This window comes from Peromyscus californicus, unplaced genomic scaffold, assembly GCF_007827085.1.
Source record: "Peromyscus californicus insignis strain IS unplaced genomic scaffold, ASM782708v3 Scaffold_4__1_contigs__length_199733344, whole genome shotgun sequence".
NCBI lineage: Eukaryota > Metazoa > Chordata > Mammalia > Rodentia > Cricetidae > Peromyscus > Peromyscus californicus.
In genome coordinates this window covers 62,626,865-62,652,334 of record NW_026294562.1, presented here as the reverse complement: position 1 = coordinate 62,652,334, position 25,470 = coordinate 62,626,865, and the positions used below count along the sequence as shown (strand labels likewise).

Genomic DNA, 25,470 nt, shown 5'->3' with positions numbered 1-25,470 from the left:
CAGAGTAACATATTCATAGGTTCTTGGGATTATAATGTAGATGCTTTAGGCTGACCCCACTTTCCAGCTCATCTACTTTGGGGCACTACTGAAATCCAAAGTTAACAGGCACAACAGTGGCCCCACTGAAGGTACTTGGATCATCATGACTCCACAATAGCAAGACTTCTTCCAGATAAAAAGGAAAGAAGAGTGTAATTTTAAAATTTGCTTTGGGGCAGAGAGGTTTCAACTTAAAAGATTGCCATTAGGGAAATTCTGAAGTGACAGAGAAAAGATAGGGTGTCTGTAGCTTTAAGGGCCATTAACTAATTGTAGCATCATCTGGCCACTGCCTGAGGTTGACACCTGGTCAGCAGAGTCACTAACTATATTCACTAAGTGATGAAGCTTGGGATAGCTCAAGTCTGGTTGTCTTTTCAAGGGAGTGGCATTAACTTTGCAAGTACAGTTGCAAACCAAGCAAGGTGGCACATATCTTTAATCCCAGTACTCAGGAAGCAGGGGCCAGGCAGATTTCTATGAGTTTGAGGTCAGCCCAGTCTACATAGCAAATTCCAAACCAGCCAGGACTACACAGTGAGACTCTGTCTCCAAACAAACAAACAAAACAGGAGCACAGTTCTTTGAGAGAATTAGTCTTACCTTAAGGAATTTACTATTGCTCTGCAGTATACATATTTCTTCCAGGCTTGGCAAGCCCATACCCATCTTGAAGATACAGTGACTATGGCAACCTATAGCAAACCTTGTCCCTGAATCACAGCAATGAAATAAGCTACACAACAGATAGCAAGGTCTATGAGAATAGGACTGTTAGCATTCACTTCTGCATGGAAGGGAAAGATCGAAAGGCCCTCGGGAGACCCTTACAAGATCCTCTTCTGGGATTCCATTCAATACTCCCTCATTCACAAATGTTACATTCTCTAAGAGGGGAAAAAGACTGAGTTGGGGCAGGACTTTTCATTAAGAGGTATAGCTGCCTCTGAATTATCCATGCTCTTGTAAATCACACCCCTAACTCATTTATTCACCAAGTTAGACAGATCTTTCTTTGTTGTCTCCTTACCTATTGGGGTGAATACACATCTCATTTGCATCTTACCAGGAAAACCACAAAACAAATGGCAACCAAACAAGGACCCAATAGAACCAAGGATGAATGGGGAGGGTCTGACCACTTCTGTCCTACCCAAACAAATGAGTAATTTTAATTTGGGATGTTCCTGCAACATGGTCTTGCTCATGAACAATACAGACTACATACAGATTCAAATTACATTTATTTTGCTTAAAGAATGAGGTGGATTCCAACATGAAGTAAGAGCTGGTGATTATCTTCCTTTCGTTTCTAAGTCAATGCTATCTTGGGCCTATATGAAGGAATTAAATTATGGATAGATTCAGATCCTGTGAGAAGGTCCATATCTGTATTCTTCTGCCCAGGATCAGAAGAGTGTGCCAGATACTCAAGGTGAGCATTTACTAAGGACATGCATTTTGGACCCTAAGCTCATTAAGAATCAAAATTGAGCCAAGATATCTCCAGGTTCAACGATTTGAGGGGCTTGACCCCAACTTCATTCTTCCACTAAGCACATACTCAGATGAAGCAAACTATACAAAATAGCCCGTTTATTTCAACAGCTCCATATGATGAGTGTGGGGCTGGTATGTCCTCCAGGTCAAGGAGGGTATCAGGTCCTGCTTGTTGGGTGCTCTTGGTCCTTCTCCTCATGGACTTCTAGGGACTTGGGACTGGCCTGTGGGAGGTAAAGGTCCAGGAATTTTCCCTGCTCACACCATCCCCCTTCCACCTTTCTGTGCCCATACTACCATGGATTTAACCCTTTGCCTTAGCTGTGCCTCCTGCAGCAGGAATGCCCTTTCCCACAGACTATACTCTGGGGAATGCCTCTATTCTGCTTTCCCTTCTGCCCCAGGACTTACCATCCTCCATGAGTTGTCTCCTTCATCCTGCATACTCTGACCTTGAGCAAGGATCTGTACCCCATGTTTTTCCAGTTCTTCTTTCAGCCTGGTAAGAGTGAACAGAGAGAAGGGATGCATGAAGAGACATATAGGCAGAACAGGGGAAACAGCTGTCATTCATCTTCCTGGGAGGAATGAGAACACAGGGGCTCCATGCCTACTTCTGCCGTTTCTGCTGCAGCTGTTGGCACCTCTCCTGCACCTGCTGGTGGTGCTGAGCTGCAGCATTTAGGAGCTCCTCAGCTTTCTTGTTCTCCTCCTTGAACAGCTGCCTGAAAGTGGGAAAGGATTCAGCACTGGGTATTTCCTCTTCCTGCCCCACTCTGCATCTTACATTGCTGCAGCTGCCTCATGGCTTCGGAGGAAGAGCCCCTCAGTGAGGTTGGAAGACCCCTCAGGCCCACACAGGGTACTGAGCCGATGTTTCACATCCTCCAGCTTTACCTCGATCAGTTTCTCTACAGAGAGAAAGAGTAATGAGCAGGTGAGGGCAGGCTGGTGCAGCTGAGGGCCACCCTTCTGCCCTGGCCTCACCTTCCTTGAGTAGCTGTTCCTTGCTGCTGTCCAAAGCACGTATCTCCTCCTCCAGATGTTCAGGCTTCTGAGGGGTGGCACAAAAAGAAGACCTGTCCAGATCTCCTGGCTTCCTCGTGCTTCAGAGAAGCCTGTATAGACCTAGTCATTTCCTTCCTGAGTAAGTTTCACTTCCTAGTACCCTGCATCTCAATGCATACCAGCCATGGGCATAATCCTGGTAGCACTGATTTTGCCATTCCCTCTCCTTGGACTTTTTAACCCTGGAAACAGGTTCAAGGAAAAGTATTTGAAACCCTAAAATCTGCAAACCTACGATCCTGAGCCACTCTCTAGAGAGTTAGATACTAGTGTTTCTTCCCCTCTTCTCTCCTCATGGCCTCCTCACTGACCTTCTGACATTCAGCCCACGTCCCCACTGGGTGTCTGGGAACTCCAAGGTGAATGTTATCTGTTCCCTGATATCTCTCCTGGGTGTCTGAGAGCTCCCAGGTGAATGTTATCTGTTCCCTGATATCTCTTCTGTGTCTGGGAACTCCCAGGTGAATGTTAACTCTCTGTTCCCTGATATCTCTCCTGTGTCTGGGAACTCCCAGGGTGAATGTTAACTGTCTGTTCCCTGATGTCTCTCCCAAGTCTGGGAACTCCCAGGAGTGCATGCTAACTGTTCCCGGGATGTCTCTCCTGTGTCTGGGACAGTCTTAGACACATTGATGGATAGTGTCAATGGATGACTCCAATGGTGTTATCATGGCAGCCCCAGAACACTGAATGGACACAGCAACATGGGCGACCCTGAAAGACCAACAGTGAGGACACCAAGCACCTCAAGAGTGGTCACAGGGGCTGGATTTAGGGTGACAACAGGACCACCAAGGCTTGTACAGGAATAAAGTGTGATAGGTGGCATAGCTTTGTATGACTCACATGAAATTCCAAGAGGTCCTTGTGCTGGCTCATCAAAGCCTCCAGCTGTTGTTCAAACTCCAACCTAGGAGCCAATCACAGAGCCATGAAGCTACCACAGAGCTTGGCGGAAGCCTGAGTCTGTCTAGCACTCAGTGACTATGTTATGTCCACTATTCCACCGGGAATACACTCACCCCCTTCATCATCCAGGATTAAGCTTAGTCAGCTCCTCTGGACCATCCAGGGTATTACTGTACCTATAGCACATCTCCAGTCCAAGCCTCCTGCCTTGCAGCTTACCTCAATTTTCTTAGTCTGCCCTTCTCATTGTCGATCTGGGAGTTCAGGAAAGAAATTCTCTCTTTACATTCCTGTAATACGCTGTGCTTCCTGAGAAGAAAACCAGCAGTCAGCCACGTTCTCTGAATGAGTCTCCTGGAGAAAGGGTGGGGCTTCTATTCTGTCCCTCTCTATGCAGGTCTGTGTCTAACACAGCAGATGATGTGGAGGTAGCAGACACTTAGGGAGACCACTGTAGGCATGGCATCTTACCTTCGTGTCTCACTTTCCTTCTCCTGACACTGCAGCCGAAACATCCTCAGGGACTCTGTGAGAACAACAGGGCCCTCTGAGAGCTTGTTAAGACACCAAATTTGCCAGACGGAACAAAACAGTCAAGTCCATGGACACTTGACTGAACTGTAACATTGTCTGGGTCTGGTAAAAGCCACAGAAAGGACACAGGTCATGAGGTTTGAAGGTTCTAGCTACTAGAGAGTGGCCTAGATAGGGGAATATGGAATCACCTTGCTTTTTGTTCAAGATATCCTTCAGACGTACTTTCTCTTCATGTACTAGAAAAGATGATAAAGGTTCAGGCGTTAGGAACCAAACACAGAAATGTCAAGGGCATTACCTCCTATGAGAGGTAAAGCATAGCTGTGACCTAACCCAGATGTAGTGTCTCTGAGAGAGGTAAGTTCCCACCCCTATGGTGCACACACTCCTGTAAACACAATGGGCCCTAATATTCACAAAAGATGTCTGTGAGGACCATGGGTGACATCCATTAGCACTGGGAAGAACCACATCAATCAAAAAGGGCTATGTGACCAGGTAAGACAAGATGACAAAGACCTCTTTCACATCAGCGGTGCTGTGAGGCAAGAACTTGTGTGACCTGTGCTAACACATGGAGCGTCATCCCTGCAAAGACTCAGGGCAGAAGAGTCCTCAAAGGCACTTCTGGAACTCTCCTATTAGAAGATGGCAATACTAGAAGAATATGAGGTTGAAAAAGAGAAGAATCTTGACCCTGGTGAGGATATATAATACTGCATTAGGAGAAGTCTAGGATGTTCTGGGAAGTTAACTTACATGAGTCCAGGTCCTTCTGCAGGCTATCCCAGGCAGTCTGGGCCTCTCCAAGCTCCTCACTGGCTTTCTTTTTTGCTTTACCAAAGAGTAAGACAAACATTTGGTAAGTACAGCCTCAAGCACAAATGATGACATTTCATATTTGTCTCCAAGAAAATCTAGAGGGGCCCAGATTTTACAAAACAGGAAACAAGGTTTTCTAAATCCTGGCCCTTCTTGCTGGGCTCAGGTGGCAGCAGGACAATGTTCACAGGCAAATGACTATGGCAGTTACATACAGAAATGCCCTGCACTTATGAGCTTGTGAAATAACTACAGATATTTAACAAGGACGCCTTTACTTCCACTGTTTACTGGGCCTATCCTCAACAAACATGTAGCTTGTTCTAGATAGTAGCCAGATCTAAGCTCACCTTGCTGAACCTCATTAATGCGGTTAATCAGGACCTCGATCTGGGGCTCTAGGCTTCCCACTGCAGGGCAAAAAGGAAGCTCATTGTTGACAGTTTGTGGCTTCCTGGGATTCTGCAGCTTTCTCTTCACATCAGTCTACTGAGCATCTCACATGCACAGGTGCTACATTATGGTCTCAAACGTGCAGTGTGAGGGACAAGGAAAAGACCAATAGAGATATTGAGTCAGGCTGTGGTAACTTCTGTCAAGAGAAATGAAGTGCAGGAAAATGTCTCAAGGCAAAGGTCAGCAAGTGCTTGTCAGATGTGAGAAAGTGTCTTGTAAGAAAGCAAGACCCTCAAGCTCTCTGGGTAAAGTGAAGAGTGCCAAGTGCAAAAGCCTGTCCTGAGGAGGAAATGGGATTGAACACAGTAAACAAGTAGAAGACGGAAGGATGTGAGAGGGAAAGAGGAGTATGGGTAAAACCCCTGGATTTAACAGTGTTGTGGAGTCAAGAGAGACTTGGGACAGGTTTTGGGGAAACATCTGCCTTCTATGCACTCATGCTTCTATAATTTTGAATCACTGTGGCTCCATTTTTAGTTCAAAAATTAAAATGTAAGGGGCCAGTGAGATGGTTCTGTGGGTGAAGGCACTTGCCACCTAGCCTGACAACCTGAGTCTGATCTCTGGAACCCACATGGTAGGAGAGAACTGACTCCCTTCAGAAAGAACTGACTCTCTTAATTTGACACATTCTTGGGCATGGTATGTGTGTGAACCATTATACACACACACTAAATGTTTCTCAAAATTAAAATTTAAATTCAAAAGCATCTATATTTATTTTATGCATATGAGTGCTTTGCTTGCACATATGTATGCACACCACATGTGTGCCTGGTGCCTGCAGAGACCAGAAGAGGGAATCAGATCTCCTAAAACTGGACTTACTAATAATTGGGATACACATATGAGTGCTGGGAAACAAACCCACACTTCTGCAAAACAGCTAGTGCTCTTAACTGTTGATCTATCTCTCTACACACACACACCCAAATTTAAGTTTTAAAGAAAGTTAATGTGAATAAAATAATTTCTCATTTGTGAATTGCGGTGCTTGGAGTTGAATCTACATCTGCTGACTTCAAACCTCAGGGTAAATCTCATAGGCAAAAGAGACACATGACCTTTCTGCAACTTTTTCACCATGTCCATTAAGTCTTCGATTTTCTGTGTGGACACATTCTGCCCTGTGGAGACAAAACCAAACACTTCAAACTCAGCAGTATAAATGGCCAGGAGACGGATCCAGTACCTAGGCTGATACTGAGATTAGCTGAGGACAGATCTCTAACCAAAACAGTGTTACTGATCCTTGTCCCAAAATGGATAGTACAAAAAAGTGAATTGGGCCCCTCCGTGGTTAACCTTTTCCTTCACGGTACAACAGCACCACACATATTTGCTTCACAAAACTCAAGGTGAGGGCAGCACTGTGTTTAGTTCACTTGTGCTGCTGATGTTGTCAAAGCTGGGTCAAGTTCACAAAGCCATGGATGAGACGGAGATACTAAGTGTGATGGCACATACCTGTAATCTTAGAACTTAGAGGAAATAGCAAGGAAGATCAACAGTTTGAATCCAGTATAACCTTTATCACGCACAAAGTCAAGTCCACCTTGAGCTACACACAGATCATGTCTCTAAAAAAGCAAATAGCTAATGATGTGAATCAGTGGTAGAGTACTTGCTTTACATATTCAAGGCCCTGAGTTTAGTCACCACTGTGGGGAAGAGGGTGTTGCTAAAAAAAACTGGAAAGTAGTTGAAAAATCACTGTAATGGGTTAGATAGCATTATCAATTACAAAGTTCTCGAAAGTCTTAAGCAAAAATACACTGACTATAAGCAAAAATGTATTATAGTAAGGGAGCTGGTTAAAACATTCAAATAGCTTTTCTATATATAATTGATACTGATTATAAAGCTACTACATAAAGCAACATTTTGTATTCATTTTTTTGTTTTGTTTGTTCGTTTGTTTTGTTTTTTCAAAACAGGGTTTTTCCGTGTAACCAACCTGGGTGTCCTGGAACTCACTTTGTAGACCAGGCTGGCCTCAGACTCACAGATATCCACCTGCCTCTGCCTCCTGAGTGCTAGGATTAAAGGCATGTGCCACCACTGCCCAGCAATTTTTATAGCCAATATATGCACCTATTTTTAATTATCTGGTGAATTAAATGTAGGAAATCACTACTTGTGGCATTACCATCACAATAAAGGAACCAGACATTATGAGTCACCTAATTTAAAAACAATGCCACCTACTAAGAACTCTTGTAAAACTGATGCTAACACTTATTAACTAAAGCTCAAGTTCTAAGAAACAATTCAGGGCTAGATACCCACAGTAAATAGCACTTAAGGGTGCATGTGGCACCATCCAGACTGGGAGACTATACAGAGAATTTTTTTAACATTCAGGGGAAAGGAGGAAGAAAGGAAGACTCCTAAGGAATGATAGAGTCTTAAGAGACACATCAATTTAATCTAACAAAAAATTGTCTGTAAGTAGATTTTGATCCAAATAAATGCATTGTAAAAATAATAATAATAATAATAATAATAATAATAATAATAATAATAGGGGGCTGGAGAGATGGCTCAGCGGTTAAGAGCACTGACTGCTCTTCCAGGGGTCCTGAGTTCAATCCCAGCAACCACATGGTGGCTCACAACCATCCGTAATGAGATCTGGTGCCTCTTCTGGCCTGCAGGGATATATGCAGGCAGAATACTGTATACATAATAAATAAATAAATAAACTCTTTAAATAATAATAATACTAATACTAAAACAATTAGCCGATTTTTTTTTTTTTTTTTGGTTTTTCGAGACAGGGTTTCTCTGTGTAGCTTTGCGCCTTTCCTGGGACTCACTTGGTAGCCCAGGCTGGCCTCGAACTCACAGAGATCTGCCTGGCTCTGCCTCCCGAGTGCTGGGATTAAAGGCGTGCGCCACCACCGCCCGGCCAATTAGCCGATTTTTAAAATCAACTAGATACTTGCTGAGATAAAGGAATTGTTGGCGCTATTATACAGCTGTAGCAATAGTGTTATTTTTTCTGGGGTATTTGTCTCTAAATATATACACGGGACATTTATGGATGACACTGCTGTCTGGGGAGCTCTGTCATGAAACAGAGAACTAGGTGATGGGGGGGGTTGACGAACGAGTCATATCGTCAAAGCTGGAGGGTAGGCTCACAGCATAAGCTCACCCTGCTCTCTGCTTCTCTATAAACTTGGAGCTCATCACAATAAAGACATGGTTTTACCACCCGATACACAGACACTACATCGTTTGTGCACAAGAGTGTCCACACCAGTGGTTCTGTTCAGCGGCGATCCGGGCACCCCCGACGCCAGGCGCGCTGGGGACGGCGTCAAGTTCCGGGCACTGAAGGGCGACTGCAGCTCGGGCAGGCCCCTGACTTCAGGCCTGCCTGCGGCCACAGGGGCCCGGGTTCGAGCCCGGGTTCGAGCCCGCTCTGAAGGTGACAGGAGGAGTGGCCCCGCAACACACCCACCCTAGGCCTGGCATCGCCGGGCGGCAGCGAGCTGGCTCTGAGGCGACACACGCTTCGTCAGCGAGGATCCCAGTCAGCGCGCCCACCCCCGGGTTCGCGCCCACCCGCCCAGCTCTCCTCAGGCCTCGACCGGACGCCCTCTCACGCCACCAGCTCGCCAGGCCAACCCAGGGACCCTTCGGCCACTACCTGCGGCCCCCTGAGGCTTGTGGAGCCGGACTGCTGGCCCCTCGGGCTCCACACCCAACGGCTTCTGTCGGGCAGCCATGGCACGCCACTTCCTCAGCCGCCACAGGGGCCTCGAAGCTGTTACACACCGCGCCTGCGCAATACGCTGCGCCGTCAGCTGTGGCCCACCGAGCGGCTAGCCGCTGCGCATGCGCAGAAGTAAAGGTGTTTGTGTCGCTGGTGGGGGGGGGAGGGGGATGGGGGGATGGAAGAGAGTGGGGGGGGTGGTGGTGGTGGTGGTGGTGGTGGTGGTGGTGGTGGTGGTGGTGGTGGTGGTGGTGGTGGTGGTGGTGGTGGTGGTGGTGGTGGTTTGGTTTGGGGTTTTTTTTCTTTTAGCCCCCACTATGGTGGTGGTGGTGGTGGTGGTGGTGGTGGTGGTGGTGGTGGTGGTGGTGGTGGTGGTGGTGGTGGTGGTGGTGGTGGTGGTGGTGGTGGTGGTGGTGGTGGTTTGGTTTGGGGTTTTTTTTCTTTTAGCCCCCACTAAATACTAATCCCATTTGGAGTGAAGACTTCCAAGCCAGTGATTGGCCAGTTGCGGAGGCAAGTGCCTGAACAAGCATGAAGGCCTCTCCCTCTACAAGGGTTATGGTTATTAGGGATAGAGTAGAGGTTGTCAGAGTTAGGGTTAGAACGTGGAAATGTTCTACTCTTGGGCAGAACAGTGATATTAAGCAGACCCATGATGCCCACTGAAAGAACCCCCAAGGACCTGCGGTGGACATGATAAGCAGCCCAGTTCCCAGTTCCCAAGAGACCATTCACCACTACTCTAAAAAAGCCTGGTGTCTTCCTCTATACTATGCCTACGCCATCTGCCAAGACATAACCCAAGTCTGAGCACTTCTGGCACATTCCACACCCACCTGGAGGAACTACTCTCACCTTGCCCATCTATGGTAGTCTCTGTGACTCAGGTACAGACCTTCTTGGACCAGAGTCACCCAACAGTCCATGTCTGGTAGTTTGCTGGCCCCCATCCCAGTCTGAGGTCTTAAATATCTGCCCTGGAACACAAGAGGTTCTCCAAGTTCTTAATGAGGGGAATCTGGTAAACTCCTCCCCTGAACAGATGCTAAGTAAGGCTCCCTGGATCCCACTCAGCAGCCACTCTATAAATAAGAAAGAATACCTGGTTCTCAGATTGTTCCTGATGACTTGTAGAGATGCTTTCATGTACACTGTGTTAATAAATAACCCAGCATGAGGTGGCCATAGGGAAATAAATAGTATACTATATTGAGAATTATGTACTCTGTGTTTTATTGAGGACCAAGACTAAAGTACTATTTGTGTGTGTGTGTGTGTGTATTTAATACATGATGCCTGTTGATAGCTCATGTATTTTATTCATAATCAGAAATGTGAGAACATGCTGGCCTGGTGGTGCACACACACATTTTTAGAGGCAGAGGCAAGCAGATCTCTGTGAGTTCAAGGGCAGCCTTGTCTACAAAGCAAGGTCGAGGACAGGTAGGGCTGTTACAAGGAGAAACCCTGTCTTGAAGAAGAAGAAGAAGAAGAAGAAGAAGAAGAAGAAGAAGAAGAAGAAGAAGAAGAAGAAAAGAAGAAGAAGAAGAAGAAGAAAAGAAGAAGAAGAAGAAGAAGAAAAGAAGAAGAAGAAGAAGAAGAAGAAGAAGAAGAAGAAGAAAAAGAAGAAGAAGAAGAAGAAGAAGAAGAAGAAGAAGAAGAAGAAGAAGAAGAAGAAGAAGAAGGGAAGGAAGGAAGGAAGAAAAAAGGAAGGAAGGAAGAAAAAGAAGGAAGGAAGAAAAAAGGAAGGAAGGAAGAAAAAGAAGGAAGAAAGAAATGTGAGAATGTAATAGTTATATATTTGTATATTTTTAAAGTGCAGCAAATAGACATACACTTCTTTCCTCCTTGTGATGGTTATCTTCATTTTCAACTTGATTGGATTAAGAATTACCACAAGCCGGGCAGTGGTGGCACACGCCTTTAATCCCAGCACTCGGGAGGCAGAGGCAGGTGGATCTCTGTGAGTTTGAGGCCAGCCTGGTCTTCAAAGCAAGTTCCAGGAAAGGCACAAAGCTACACAGAGAAACTCTGTCTCAAAAAAAAAAAAAAAAGAATTACCACAGAAACACATTCCTGTTTATAGCTCTAAGTGTGTTTCCAGAAAGGTTTAATTGAAGAGAGACTTAACCTGGAATGTGAGCAGCACCATTGATAGTGAGGTCCTGGACTGAACAAAAACAAAAGGAGCTGAGAACAAGTATTCAACATTCTCTGCTCCCTGACCATGGAAGCAATATGACTAACAGTGTCCTGCTCCTGTAGGACACTCTTTCCCAACACTGATGGACTCTATCTCCTTGAACTAGAAATGAAAAGGAGGTGGGTGGAAGGAGGGAGGACAGGGGAATCCATGGCTGATACGTAAAATTAAATTAATTATAAAATAAAAAAATATATGAAAGAAGATATGAAAAGGAACTCTTCAACCTTTAAGTAGCTTCTTGTCAGATATTTTGTATTTAAAAAAGTAACTAATACACTGTTAGTCTCTTACAGGCACTAATTTACAAATTAACCTGTCTTATAGGTACAGGTTTATGTTTATAGATTTGGGCACCTATGTAAGTTTTAGACATTGGCAAGTCATGAATTTGTTTATTATTTCTAGAAGTTCTCTGATAGAATTTTTTAGCTCTCTAAAGCATAGTATCATGTCACCTGATAGTTGGACTTTTTTCCCTTGTTGTATGCCTCTGATTTCCTTCTCTTACCTTATTGCTTTGGCTAGTACTAGCACAATATTTAAAAGAAGTCTAATTCCTGATTTCAGTGGGATGGCTTCAAGCTTTTCTTTATTTAGGATGATGTTGGCTGTGAGTTTCTCATTTACAGCTTTTACTACATTGAGGTAGGTTCCCTCTAGCTCTACATTCTCTAGAACTTTCATCATGAATGTATTTTGGATTTTGTCAAAGGTTTTTTTCTGCATCTATGGTGATGTTCATGTGATTTTTGTCTTTAAGTACATTTATGTGGTTTATTGCATTTATTGACTTGTGTATATTGCATATCCATGCATTTCAGGGATAAAGCCAACTTGGTTATAGTGTATAACCTTTTGATGTATTTCTGTATTTTATTTGCAGTGTTTTAGTAAGCATTTTTGAGTTCATCATGGATTTTGACCTGTAATTTTCTTCTTTTCTTGTACCTATTCTGTTGTAGAATATTATTTTAAGGTGTGTTACTTTTGTTTATGTTGCATTTGTTTAACTCTATGAAGCTGTGTTATTATGCCTGTCTAAAACACCTGATGGACAGACTCCACCAGCTCTGATTGGACCGAGAGGTGAGTCTTTACTCTCCTAGCCAATCACCCCAGCCTCTAGGCTTTAGGGCCAGGGCACAACCCATACCCCTATACCCTCACCCATTGCAGCCCCAGTTGCAGGCCAGCAGGCAGTACTTCTGCAGGAAGGTCTGACCACCACCACTACCACCAGACCCTGTAATCTATAAGCCCCACTCCACCCCGTAAAACCCACACATCCCCCAAGACCACAGCTGCTCCCAGAGACACAGACTCAACCAGCTCCAATTAAACCAAGAGCTCCCATTACACTGAGAGCTCTGATTGGACCAAGAGTGCCAATAGGACCAAGAGTGGCTCTGTGAGACACAGACACCATTTGCATCAATTGGAGGAAGAGATGAATAGATGCCAGTGCAAGAATACATTCAACAACATAAACACCAATATGACACCACCAGAACCTAGTGGTTCTACATCAGCAAGATCTGAACATCCCAGTGTAGAAGAAGCAGAAGAAAATTACCTTAAAAATGACTTCAAGAAGATGAAGAGGAAATGAAAAATTATCTTAAAGAAATTGAGGAAAAGACAAACAAAAAATTGGAAGAAATTAATAAATTCCTTAAAGAAAACCAAGAAAAAGCAATCAAACAGGTGAAGGAAACAGTTCAAGACTTGAAAACTGAAATAGAGACTATAAAGAAGATACAAACGGAGGGAATGCTGGAAATGGAAAATCTGAGTAAATTAACAGGAACTACAGATGCAAGCATAACCAACAGAATGCAAGAGATGGAATAGGAAATTTCTGGCATTGAAGATATGATAGAGGAAATAGATTCATCAGTCAAAGAAAACATTTAAGCCAACAAAATCATAACACAAAACATCCAGGAAATCTGGAACGCCATGAAAAGACCAAATCTAAAAATAATAAGGATAGAAGAAGGAGAAGAATACCACCTGAAAGGCACAGAAAATATATTCAACAAAATCATAGAAGAAAACTTTCCCGACCTAAAGAAGGAAATGCCTATGAAGATACAAGAAGCTTACAGAACACCAAATAGACTGGACCCAAAAGAAAAGTCCCCTCGCCACATAATAATCAAGCCACTAAACATACAAAATAAAGAAAAAATATTAAGAGCTGCAAAAGAAAAAAAACAAGTAACTTATAAAGGCAGACCCATCAGAATAACACCTGACTTCTCAATGGAGACTCTGAAACCCAGAAGGTCCTGGACAGACGTTATGCAGACACCAAGAGACCATGGATGCCAGCCAAGACTATTATGCCCAGCAAAACTCTCAAATACCATAGATGAAGTAAACAAGATTCCATGATAAAACCAGATTTAAACAATACTTATCCACAAATCCAGCCCTACAGAAAACACTAGAAGAAAAAGTCCAACCTAAGGAAGTTAGATGCACCTATGAAAACACAGGCAATAGATAATCCCATACCAACAAATTCCAAAGAAGGGAAACACACAACACTACCACCAAAAAAATAACAGGAATTAACAATCACTGGTCATCAATATCCATTAATATCAATGGTCTCAATTTGCCTATAAAAAGACACAGGCTAACAGAATGAATACAAAAACAGGATCCATCCTTCTGCTGCATACAAGAAACACACCTCAATTTCAAAGACAGACACTACCTCAGAGTAAAGGGCTGGGAAAAGTCTTTCCAGTCAAATGGACTTAAGAAGCAAGCTGGTGTAACTATTTTAATATATAACAAAATAGACTTCAAACTAAAATTAATTAAAAGAGATCAAAAAGAACATTACATATTCATCACAGAAAAAAATCCATCAAGATGAAGTGTCAATTCTGAACATTTATGCTCCAAATACAAGGGCAACCACATATGTAAAAGAAACATTGCTAAAGCTTAAATTACACATCAAACCCCACACACTAGTAGTGGGAGACTTCAATTCCCCACTGTCACCAATGGACAGGTCTGCCAGACAGAAACTTAAAAGAGAAAAAAGGAAACTAAAAGATGTTATGACTCAAATGGACTTAATAGAATGTTCTACAGAACATTCCACCTAAACACAAGAGACTATACCTTCTTCTCAGCACCCCATGAAACCTTCTCTAAAATTGACCACATACTCAGTCACAAAGCAAATCTCAACAGATACCAAAAAAATGGAATAACTTCCTGTATTTAATCAGATCACCATGCCTTAAAGTTAGAATTCAACAACAACACAAATTACAGAAAGCCTATAAACTCATAGAAACTGAATAATGCTCAACTGAATCATCACTGGGTCAAGGAAAAAAAAAAAGAAAGAAATTAAAGACTTCCTAGAATTAAATGAAAATGAATGTACAGCATACCAAAACTTATGGGACACTATGAAATCAGTACTAAGAGGAAAGTTCATAGCTCTAAATGCCTACATAAAGAAGTTGGAGAAATCTCACACTAGTGACTTAAGAGCACACCTGAAAGCTCTAGAAGAAAAAGAAGCAAACTCACCCAGGAAGAGGAGATGCCAAGAAATAATCAAATTGAGGGCTGAAACCAATAAAATAGAAACAAAGAGAACAATACAAAGAATCAATGAAACAAAAAGTTGGTTCTTTGAGAAAATCAACAAGATAGACAAACCCTTATCCAAACTAACCAAAAGGCAGAAAGAGAATATCCAAATGAACAAAATCAGAAATTAAAAGAGATACCTAACAACTGACAAGGACATCCAGAAAATCATCAGGTCATACTTCAAAAACCTGTAATCCACAAAATTGGCAAATGTAAAAGAAATGGACAATTTTCTGGATAGGTACCATATACCCAAATTAAATCAAAACCAGATAATTTAAATAGGCCTATAACTCCTATGGAAATGGAACAGTCATCAAAATCTCCCAATTAAAAAAAGCCCAGGCCCAGATGGTTTCAGTGCAGAATTCTACAAGAATTTCAAAGAAGAGCTAATACCAACACTCACCAAATTGTTCCACATAATAGAAACAGAAGGAACATTGCCAAACTCTTTTTATGAGTCTACAGTTACCCTGATACCCAAACCACACAAAGATGCAACCAAGAAAGAGAATCACAGATCAGTCTCCCTCATGAACATTGATGAAAAATACTCAATAAAATATTGGCAAACTGAATCCAAGAACACATAAAAAAATATTATCTACTATGACCAAGTAGGCTTCATCCCAGGGATGCAAGGTTGGTTCAACATACGAAAATCTGTCAATGTAATCCACCAAAAAAACAAACAAAAAAAAACCACATGATCATCTCATTAGATACTGAAAAAGCCTTTGACAAAATCCAACATCCCTTCATGATAAAGATCCTAAAGAGATCAGGAATACAAGGAACATACCTGAACATAATTAAGGCAATTTACAGCAAGCCAACAGCCAACATTAAATTAAATGGAGAGAAACTTAGAGCGATTACTCTAAAATCAGGAGCAAAACAATTCAATATAGTACTTGAAGTTCTAGCTAGAGCAATAAAACACCAAAAGGAGATCAAAGGGATACAAATTGGAAAGGAAGAAGTCTAACTTCTGCTATTTGCAGATGGTATGATAGTATACATATGTGACCCCAACAATTCTACCAGGGAACTCCTACAACTGATAAACACCTCAGTAATGTGGCAGGATACAAGATTAACTAAAAAACATCAGTAGCCCTCCTATAACAAATGATAAACGGGCTGAGAAAGAAATCAGAGAAACGTCACCCTTTACAATAGCCACAAATAATATAAAATACCTTGGGTAACTCTAACGAAACAAGTGAATGACCTGTATGACAAGAACTTGAAGAAGATATCAGAAAATGGAAAGATCTCCCATGTTCATGGATAGGTAGGATTAACATAGTAAAAATGGCAATGTTAACAAAAGCAATCTACAGATTCAATGCAATCCCCATCAAAATCCCAACACAATTCTTCACAGACCTCGAAAGAGCAATACTCAACTTCATATGGAAAAATAAAAAACCTAGGATATCTAAAACAATCTTGTTGTTGGAAGTTTTCTTGTGTTTCACCTGGTCCCACATTTGCTCGGTCCCAAGTAAACACACAGAGGCTTATATTAATTACCAGCTGTAAGGCCTATGGCTCCAGCTTATACTAGCTAGCTCTTTAAACTTAATTCAACCCATTTCTATTAATCTATGTCTTGCCACGTTGCTCTGTGGCTTACTGGTACTTTCACATCTTCCTTTTTAGGTGACTGGATCACATCTTCCCCATCTCCATCCTTCTCTCTCTATCTCTCTTGGAATTCACACCTGGCTGTAAGCTTTCTTGCCATAGGCCAAAACAATATTATTTATTAGCCAATGGGAGCAACACATATTCACAGCATACAGAAAGATATCCCACAGCACAATCCTTTACAATAAAGCAACTTCTGGAGGCATCACCACCCCTGACTTCAAGCTCTACTATAGAGTTATAGTAATAAAAACAGCTTTGTATTGGCATAAAAACTGACATGTGGACCAATGGAATCTAACTGAAGATCCTGACATTAATCCACACACCTATGAATACCTGGTTTTTGACAAAGAAGCCAAAATTGTACAATGGAAAAAAAGAAAGCATCTTTAACAAATGAGGCTGGCATAACTGAATGTCAACATGTAGAAGACTGCAAATAGATACATGTCTATCATCATGCATAAAACTCAAATCCAAGTAGATCAAAGACCTCAACATAAATCCAGATACACTGAACCTGATAGAGGAAAAAGTAGGAAGTAGCATAGAATGCATTGGCACAGGAGACCACTTCCTAAATATAGCACCAATAGTACAAACACTGAGAGCAACAATTAATAATTGGGACCTCCTGAAACTGAGAAACGTCTATAAGGCAAAGGACACAATAAATAAGACAAAATTACAGCCTACAGAATGGGAAAAGATCTTCAACAACCCCACATCTGACACAGGGCTGATGTACAAATATATAAAGAACTCAAGAAACTAGACAGCAAAATACAAAACAACCCAATTAAAAAATGGGCTACAGATCTAAACAGAGAATTCTCAATAGAAGAATCCCAAATGGCTGAAAGACATTTAAGGAATTGCTCAACATCCTTAGTCATCAGGGAAATGCAAATCAAAACAACTCTAAGATACCATTTTATACCTGTCAGAATGGATAAGATCAAAAACACTGATGACAGCTTATTTTGGAGAGGATCTGGAACAAGGGGAACAATTCTCCACTGTTTGTGGGAATGCAAACTTGAACAGCCACTTTGGAAATCAGTATGTATGGTGGTTTCTCAGAAAATTGGAAATCAATCTACCTCAAGACTCAATGATACCACTCTTGGGCATATACCCAAGGGATGCTCAATCATACCACAAGGACACTTGCTCAACTATGTTTATAGCAGCATTATTCATAATAGCCATAAGAACCTGGAAGCAACCTAGGTGCCCCTCAACCAAAGAATGGATAAAGAAAATGTGAGGGACACATGGATGACTCTGCAAAGGAGAAGTGGATGAGATCCACATGAGCGGACTGGGGGGGGGGTGGCAGAGGGCGAGGAGTGGGGGATGAGAAGATAGGGAAATGGGAGAGTCAAGCTGGAACAGGGACAGAGTAGGAGGACAGGGAGGAAGATACCATGATAGATGAGGACATCATGGGAATAGGAAGAGGCAGGGTGCTGGGGAGGCTCTCAGGAATCCACAAGGATGACCCCACCTGGTCTGCTGGCAGTGGTCCAGAGGGTGCCTGGACTGGTCTACTCTGGTGACTGGTCTAGCAAAAAACCTAGCTGTCATCATAGAGCCTTTGTCCAGTGACAGATGGAGGCAGATGCAGAGATCCACGGCCAGGCACCAGGCTGAGTTCCGGGAATCCAATTGATGAGAGAGAGGAGGGATTCTGCAGGCGAGGGTCATCGAGATCATGATGGGAGGGCATGCAGAGATGACCAGCCACACTAGTGGAAGGCCATGAACTGTGGACTGGTGGCTGTGGAGCCCCCATGGAACTGGACTAGGTCCTCTGGATACGGAAGACGGTTGTTTAGCTCGAACTGTTTGAGGGGCACCCAGGCAGGGGTATCAGGATCTGTCCCTGGTGCATGTACAGGCTTTGGGGAATCTGGTGCCTGTGGTGTGACGCCTTGCACAGCCTTGGTGCAGTGGGAAGGGACTTGGACCTGCCTAGGCTCAGTGTGCTGGGCTCTGCTGACTCCCCATGGAAGACATTGACTTGGGGGATTGTGGAGATGCGGGGTGGCTTGGGAGAGAAGGCTGGGGAGGTGGGAGGAGGGAGGAGGTGGAATCTGTGGGTGGTATGTTGAGTGAATACAAAATTTCTTAATAAAGAAAAATGAAAAAAAAGAAAAAGAAATTATCTGCTATTAAGGGGTTGATGCTAATCTGTGTCTTTAAATCCAGGAGTACATTTTTTGTGAAATTGGGTGTCCCAGAGTTTGGTACATGTATGTTTAGGATAGTAAAGTCTTCTTGGTTAGCTGTTCTCTTGATTAGGAATAAGTGTCTCTCTATTTCTTCTGATCATTTTTCGTTTGAAGTCTATTTTATCAGATATTAAGATAATGATGCCTGCTTGCTTCCTGGTCCCATTTTATTGGAATAGTTTTTCCACCATTTTACAGATGGTGGTGCCTATCTTTAAAGCTAAGATCTGTTTTATATAGAGAGCCGACAGATGGATTTTGTGTCTTGATCCATTCATTCAGCCTGTGCCTTTTGATTGGAGAGTTGAGGTCATTGATACTTAAAGTTATTATTGAAATGTGTGTGCTAATTACTGTCATGTTGTTGGTGTTTGATATTGTTGCTTGTGTTCTCAATAGTACTTCATGCTTTGTTTTTTATTTTGACTTTTTTGTTTTGTTTGTTTTGATTTGAATCAATATCTCTATGTAGTTCTAGCTGTCCTGGAACTCACTATGTAGCCCAGACTGAACTGAACTACAGAGACTCACCTACTGCTACCTCCTGGATGCTGGGAATAAATGTTTGCACCACCCAACAGTATTTTGTGTTTATATGAGAGGATTTGGACAGAGGAAGGGGAAATGGTGTTATTATAGTATAATTCAAAAAAATAAAAGAAACAATCAAAAGTATTGATATATTAATTTGTAGTTAACAGTTACTTCTTGTCATGCCAAATGCACTCATTGGAATTTTGAAAAAGTAGCATAGTTTATTGTTGATTTTCAGGTGTGTGCCAGAGAATTAAATGTTACCTTCAAAGAGCCTTCTTTTATTTTACATATAAAGAAATGTTGCTTCCCCCCTATATGGTCTATTAAATATATCATCACAAAGCCTTCAAAGTCAGACATTCAAACATATGCATGACATTTAATCACCATTTAAAACATGTATCTTGTCTAAGTTGTGGATCCTATTCTCTGAGGAGGTCATGGCAGAGGATGAAAAAGCCTACTGAAATGAGACACCCACATGAGAAATGTTTCTCACTGATGAGTTGTGAAGCTATTTCTCATATGGGAAAGATGGTGCACCAGAGACTTTAGTTTCTGTTTAGGTGTGAGTTAGCTTTTTATTCTGATAAGAGAAATTTTAAAACATCAACACCTGAGAAGAATTGAACTGAGTCTCTAATTTAGTTTATTTTCCATTCTCTGTGATAAAATACTATGATATAAGCATTTAATTTGATATTTGCTATCAGGTTGCTGTAAATTGCCTTTATTGTGTTTAGGTATGTCCCTTGTATCCCTAATCTCTCCAGGATTTTTATCATGAAGCGATGTTGGATTTTGTCAAAGACCTTTTCTGCATCTAATGAAATGATCATGTGGGGTTTTTTTCTTTCTGTTTGTTTATATGGTGGGTTACATTTACTGATTTTCATAAGTTGAACCATCCCTGCATCTATGGGATGAAGCCTACTTGATCACGGGGATGATCCTTTTGATGTGTTCTTGGATTCAGTTTGAAAGTATTTTATTGAGTATTTTTTCCAGTATGTTCATGAGGGAAATTGGTCTGTAATTCTTTCTTTGTTGAATCTTTATGTGGTTTGGGTATCAGGGTGACTGTGGTCTCATAAAATGAATTGCAATGTTCCTTTTGTTTCTATTTTTTATAATAATTTGAGGAGTATTGGTATTAACTCTCCTCTGAAAGTCTGGTAGAATCATGTGCTAAAACCGTCTGGCACTGGATAGTTTTTTGTTTGTTTGTTTGTTTGTTTGTTTGTTTGTTTATTCTGTTTTTTAGGGGGGAGAGACTTAACTTTCTATTTCACTAGGTGTTATCAGTCTATTTAAATTGTTTATCCGATCTGGACTTAACTTTGGTAAGTGGTACCAATTGAGAAAACTATCCATTTCTTTTAGATTTTTCCAAATTTGTGAAGTATAGGTTTTTAAAGTATGTCCTTATGATTCTTCGGATTTCCTCAGTGTCTGTTGTTATGTCCCCCTTTTTGTTTCTGGTTTTGTTAATTTGGATATTCTCTCTGTGTCTTTTAGTTCGGATAAGGGTTTGTGTATCTTATTGATTTTTTTTAAAGAACCAACTCTTTGTTTAATCGATTCTTTGTATCGTTCTCTTTGTTTCTATTTTATTGATTCAGCCCTGTTTGATTATTTCCTACAGTCTGCTCCTCTTGGGTGTGTTTGCTTCTTTCTGTTCTAGAGCTTTTAGGTGCACTATTTAGTTGCTAGTATGAGATCTCTCCAATTTCTTTATGTAGACACTTCATGCTATGAACTTTCCTCTTAGCACCACTTTCATTGTGTCCCATAAGTTTGGGTATGCTATGTATTCATTGTCACTGAATTCTAGAAAGTCTTTAACTCCTCTCTTTATTTCTGTCTTGACCCAGTTTTCATTGAATAGAGATTTGTTCAGTTTCCATGACTTTGTAAGCTTTCTAGTGTTTCTGATGTTGTTGATATCCAACTTTAACCCATGGTGGGCTGATGCAGAGAGTTATTTCAGTTTTCTCATATCTATTGAGACTTGCTTTGTGTCCAGGTGTGGGGTCATTTCAGAGAAAGTTCCAGGAGCTGCTGAAAAGAAGGTATATTCTTTTGTGTTTGGGTTAAGTGTTCTGTAGACATCTGTTACGTCATATTTGTTTTATAACATGTTAGCGCCAATATTTCTGTTTAATTTTTGTTCTGGATGACCTGTCCATTGGTGAAAGTAGGGATAGAAGTCTCCCACTGCCGGGCGGTGGTGGTGCATGCCTTTAATCCCAGCACTCGGGAGGCACAGGCAGGTGGATCTCTGTGAGTTCGAGGCCAGCCTGGGCTACAGAGCAAGTTCCAGGACAGGCTCCAAAGCTACACAGAGAAACCCTGTCTCGAAAAACAAAAAACAAACAAAAAAAAGTCTCCCACTATCAGTGTGTGATGTTTGATGTGTGGTTCAAGCTGTAGTGAGTTTCTTTTTACAAACTTGTGTGTCCTTGTGTTTGGGGCATAGATTTTAAGAATTGAAACGTCATCTTGGTGGATCTTTCCTTTGATGAGTATGTAGTGTTCTTCCCTACCTCTTTCAATTAATTTTGGTTTAAACTCTATTTTGTTAGATATTAAAATGGCTATACCAACTTGCTTCTTAGGTCCATTTGCTTGGAATATCTTTTTCCAACCTTTCACCCTGAGGTAATGTGCTATCCTTATTGTTGAGGTGTGTTTCTTAGATGCAACAGAAGGATGGGTCCTATTTTCACATCCATTCTGTTAGTCTATGCCTTTTTGATGCAGACTTGATAGATATCAATGACCAGTGATTGTTGATTCCTGTTATTTCGTTGTTTGTGTGTGTGTGTGTGTGTGTGTGTGTGTGTGTGTGTGTGTGTTTCCCTTCTATTTATTATGTACACAGTGTTCTGTGGGTGCTGGGAATTGAACTTAGGACCTCTGGAAGAACAGCCAGTGTTCTTAACCTCTGAGCCATATCTCCAGCCCTGTATTATGATTTCTTATATTTGGGTTTTGATTGGGTGGGCTGACTCTGCATGTGTATGTGTTTCTGTGATTTTTTTCTTTGTTTTTTGTTTTATTTTATTCTGGTTTTTTATTTGCCTGTTTGTTTTCTAAAGAGAGAGAGAAAGAAAGCACAGAGTTGAAAGGGTGGGGGAGTAGAAAGGATCTGGGAAGAGATGTTGGAGGAGAAACTATGAACTGAATATTACATGAAAAACCATTTATTTTCAATAAAAAAAAAGAACTTGGATTGGTTTTACTATTACACCAAATCATCCATGTTGCCTCTTAGACACAGCTGGTAAATTTGTTCTAGGGCCCAGATCTTTGTACGGTTTGGCTAATATTTATTCTAGTTGTTTATTCTGTTTGTTTGGCTAGCCTCCTATTTTGTTTGCAGGCCATTGGCATGGATGTTTCTTTTGGCCTGCTTTCAGAGCGTTGGTCAGGTCCCGCATGTACTTGTTAGCACTCAGCCTTATTCTCCAGGCGCTTTTTCCACTTTTCCACTGCCTCTCCTGCCAATTGTAGTGTCATTCTTTTTTTAGTTTAGAAGTTCTGTGAGTTCTGATCATAAAGATCCCAAAGTTCAGGGTCATTGTTACCTACAGCCAAATATGGGAGGTAATTGTCAACTTTGAAGAATCACCTGGAAGAAGGGCCTTCGGGCATTCCCATGGGAGATTCTCTTGATTATGTCAAATTTAATGAGAAGACCCATTTTACCTGTAGGCATGACTACTTCCTGGGCAAAGGATCACGGGCTGTTTAAAATGGAGAACATGAGGCAGCACCAGCACACATGCAATCATTACCCTCTCCTTTTGACTCCAGACATAATGTGACCAGCTGCTTCCAGCTCCTGCTGCCTTGGCATCAGAGACGTGATGGATTGTACCCTGCTGTGATGGCTGCTCTTGGCTGTCAACTTGACTATATCTGGTATAAACTACAATCCAGAAATGGAGGACACACTTGTGATCCAGATCTTGAGGCAAGAAGACAACATGCCTTTGATCTGAATCTTGAGGCTGGAAGACACACCTCTAATCTGGACCACACCTTCTGCTGGGAAGCCTATATAAGGACAATGGAAGAAGGAAGGGTTCCTTCTTCACCTGCTTACCCTCGCCTTGTCAGCACATCCATTCTTTCACTGGCATTGGAGCCTACTTCTTTGGAATTCAGCATGTACAGAAGACTAGCTGAGACACACAGTCTCGTGGGACTGAGCAGCAACTAGATTCTTGGACTTTCCATTCACAATTAGCCATTGTTGGACTGCAGCCTGTAAGTCATTCCAATAAATTTATATACACATGTACATATGACAGAGAATCATTCCATAAGTTCTATGACTCTAGAGAACCCTAACTAATACACCTGCATTGCAGACTACAATATACCTTTCCCTCCTTAAGTGTCTTTCATCAGAGTAGTTTGTCACAGCAACAGGAATAGAAAAATAAGACAGCATGCAACATTCTCAGAGGGAAGGCCAAGGGCTTGAAGGAATCTTAATGAATCAGCTGGGGAGACACACACATCGGAGTGATCCTGAGCTTTGTCATGTTCCTGAAAACATGCAGAATACATTTAAGACACACAACAAGCCAGGCGGTGGTGGTGCACGCCTTTAATCCCAGCACTCGGGAGGCAGAGGCAGGCAGATCTCTGTGAGTTCGAGGCCAGCCTGGTCTACAGAGCAAGATCCAAAGGCGCAAAGCTACACAGAGAAATCCTGTCTCGAAAAACCAAAAAAAAAAAAAAAAAAGACACACAGCAGTAAGAACTGACCTTAGAGTAGTAATCTGAGGATTTATTTTGGAGGGCAGGTATTCAAATCTATTTGTAAAAATTGGCTTACTATACAGAATTTTCATAATGGTAATGATCTTCACACTTCTAAATTGGTGATCCAAGTTAAAAAGGACATTTTTTATAAAAGAAAATGTCTTCCTGACTTCTTTATCAAAAATCAGGTGTCCATAGGTGTGTGGATTTACATCTGGGTCTTCAATTCAATTCCACTGATCAGCATGTCTGTTTTTCTGTCAATACCATGTTTTTATTACTCTAGCTCCATAGTACAGCTTGAAATCAGGGATGGTAATAGCTCCAGATGTTTTTTTACTGTACAGGATTGTCTTCGCTGTCCTGGGCTTTTTGTTTTTCCATATGAAATTCAGCATTGTCCTTTCAAGGTCTATAAAGAATTGTGTTGGAATTTTTATGGGGATTGTACTGAATCTGTATCTAGATTGCTTTTGGTAGGATGGCCATTTTTGCTATGTTAATCCTACTGATCCATGAGCATGGGAGATCTTTCCATCTTCCAATATCTCCTTCAACTACTTTCTTCAAAGACTTGAAGATTTGATCATACAAGTCTTTTATTTGCTTGGTTAGAGTTACTCCCAAGATATTTTATATTTGTGACTACTGTGAAAGGTGTTGTTTTCCTGTTGTGTGATATTTTGATTGTGTTCTGACAGATAAAGCTTGCTTAGAGTAAGAGGGCAGAGCTAGCCACTAGCTGACCTAAATTAACCATAGAGATTGGAGGATTGTAGACAGAGAGGAGACAGGAAGTAGTAAGGTGGGGCAGAGAGAGGATCTCGGCCTTTTGGGATGGAGGAATGGTAGAGGTAGGAGGTGACTGGTGGCTGCTTCCTGCTTCTCTGATCTTTCAGGTTCTTACCTCAATATCTGGCTCTTGGTTTTTTACTGATAAAGATTAATTAGATTAATGCTTCATTTCCCTGATTTCTTTCTCAGTCCATTTGTCATTTGTATATACAAGGGCTACTGATTTTTCTGAGTTAATCTTGTATCCAGCCACTTTGCAGAAAGTGTTTATCAGCTGTAGGAGTTTCCAGGTAAAATTCTCACAGTTCCCAGGCAGTCTATACTATTGCCCACACTGGGAATAGGCAACTTTACAGGCTCCTGTATCTTCTACCCACAAATGACTGTCATCGCTGCTTGCACCAGCAGCCAAACTCCCCAGTGGGAGTCAGCAGGGTATGCCTCAACAGTATGTACAACCCCAGGATGTTCCCGGAAGTGGAGAAACGGTACCCTTTGGTGGGATAATTGCCCAACCCTAGGGTAAGCTTAGTCTCTTTTTTTTCCTGTACTGTTTTGCACACATG

The 25,470-nt window shown here is 41.8% G+C and overlaps 1 protein-coding gene across 1 annotated transcript; it reads right to left on the bottom strand.

The window, feature by feature from the left end:
- Positions 1 to 1,623: 1,623 nt before the first annotated feature.
- Positions 1,624 to 9,071, bottom strand: Syce1 (synaptonemal complex central element protein 1). The gene is made up of 13 exons (XM_052713503.1): positions 8,993 to 9,071; positions 6,399 to 6,461; positions 5,229 to 5,288; positions 4,816 to 4,890; positions 4,245 to 4,292; positions 3,991 to 4,045; positions 3,739 to 3,828; positions 3,457 to 3,520; positions 2,530 to 2,596; positions 2,330 to 2,453; positions 2,157 to 2,267; positions 1,954 to 2,041; positions 1,624 to 1,766 (listed from the first exon to the last, which is right to left on the bottom strand). The coding sequence occupies exons 1-13, from the start codon at positions 9,069 to 9,071 to the stop codon at positions 1,701 to 1,703; spliced, it is 990 nt and encodes a 329-aa protein (XP_052569463.1). The 3' UTR covers positions 1,624 to 1,700.
- Between the last annotated feature and the right edge of the window lie 16,399 nt (positions 9,072 to 25,470).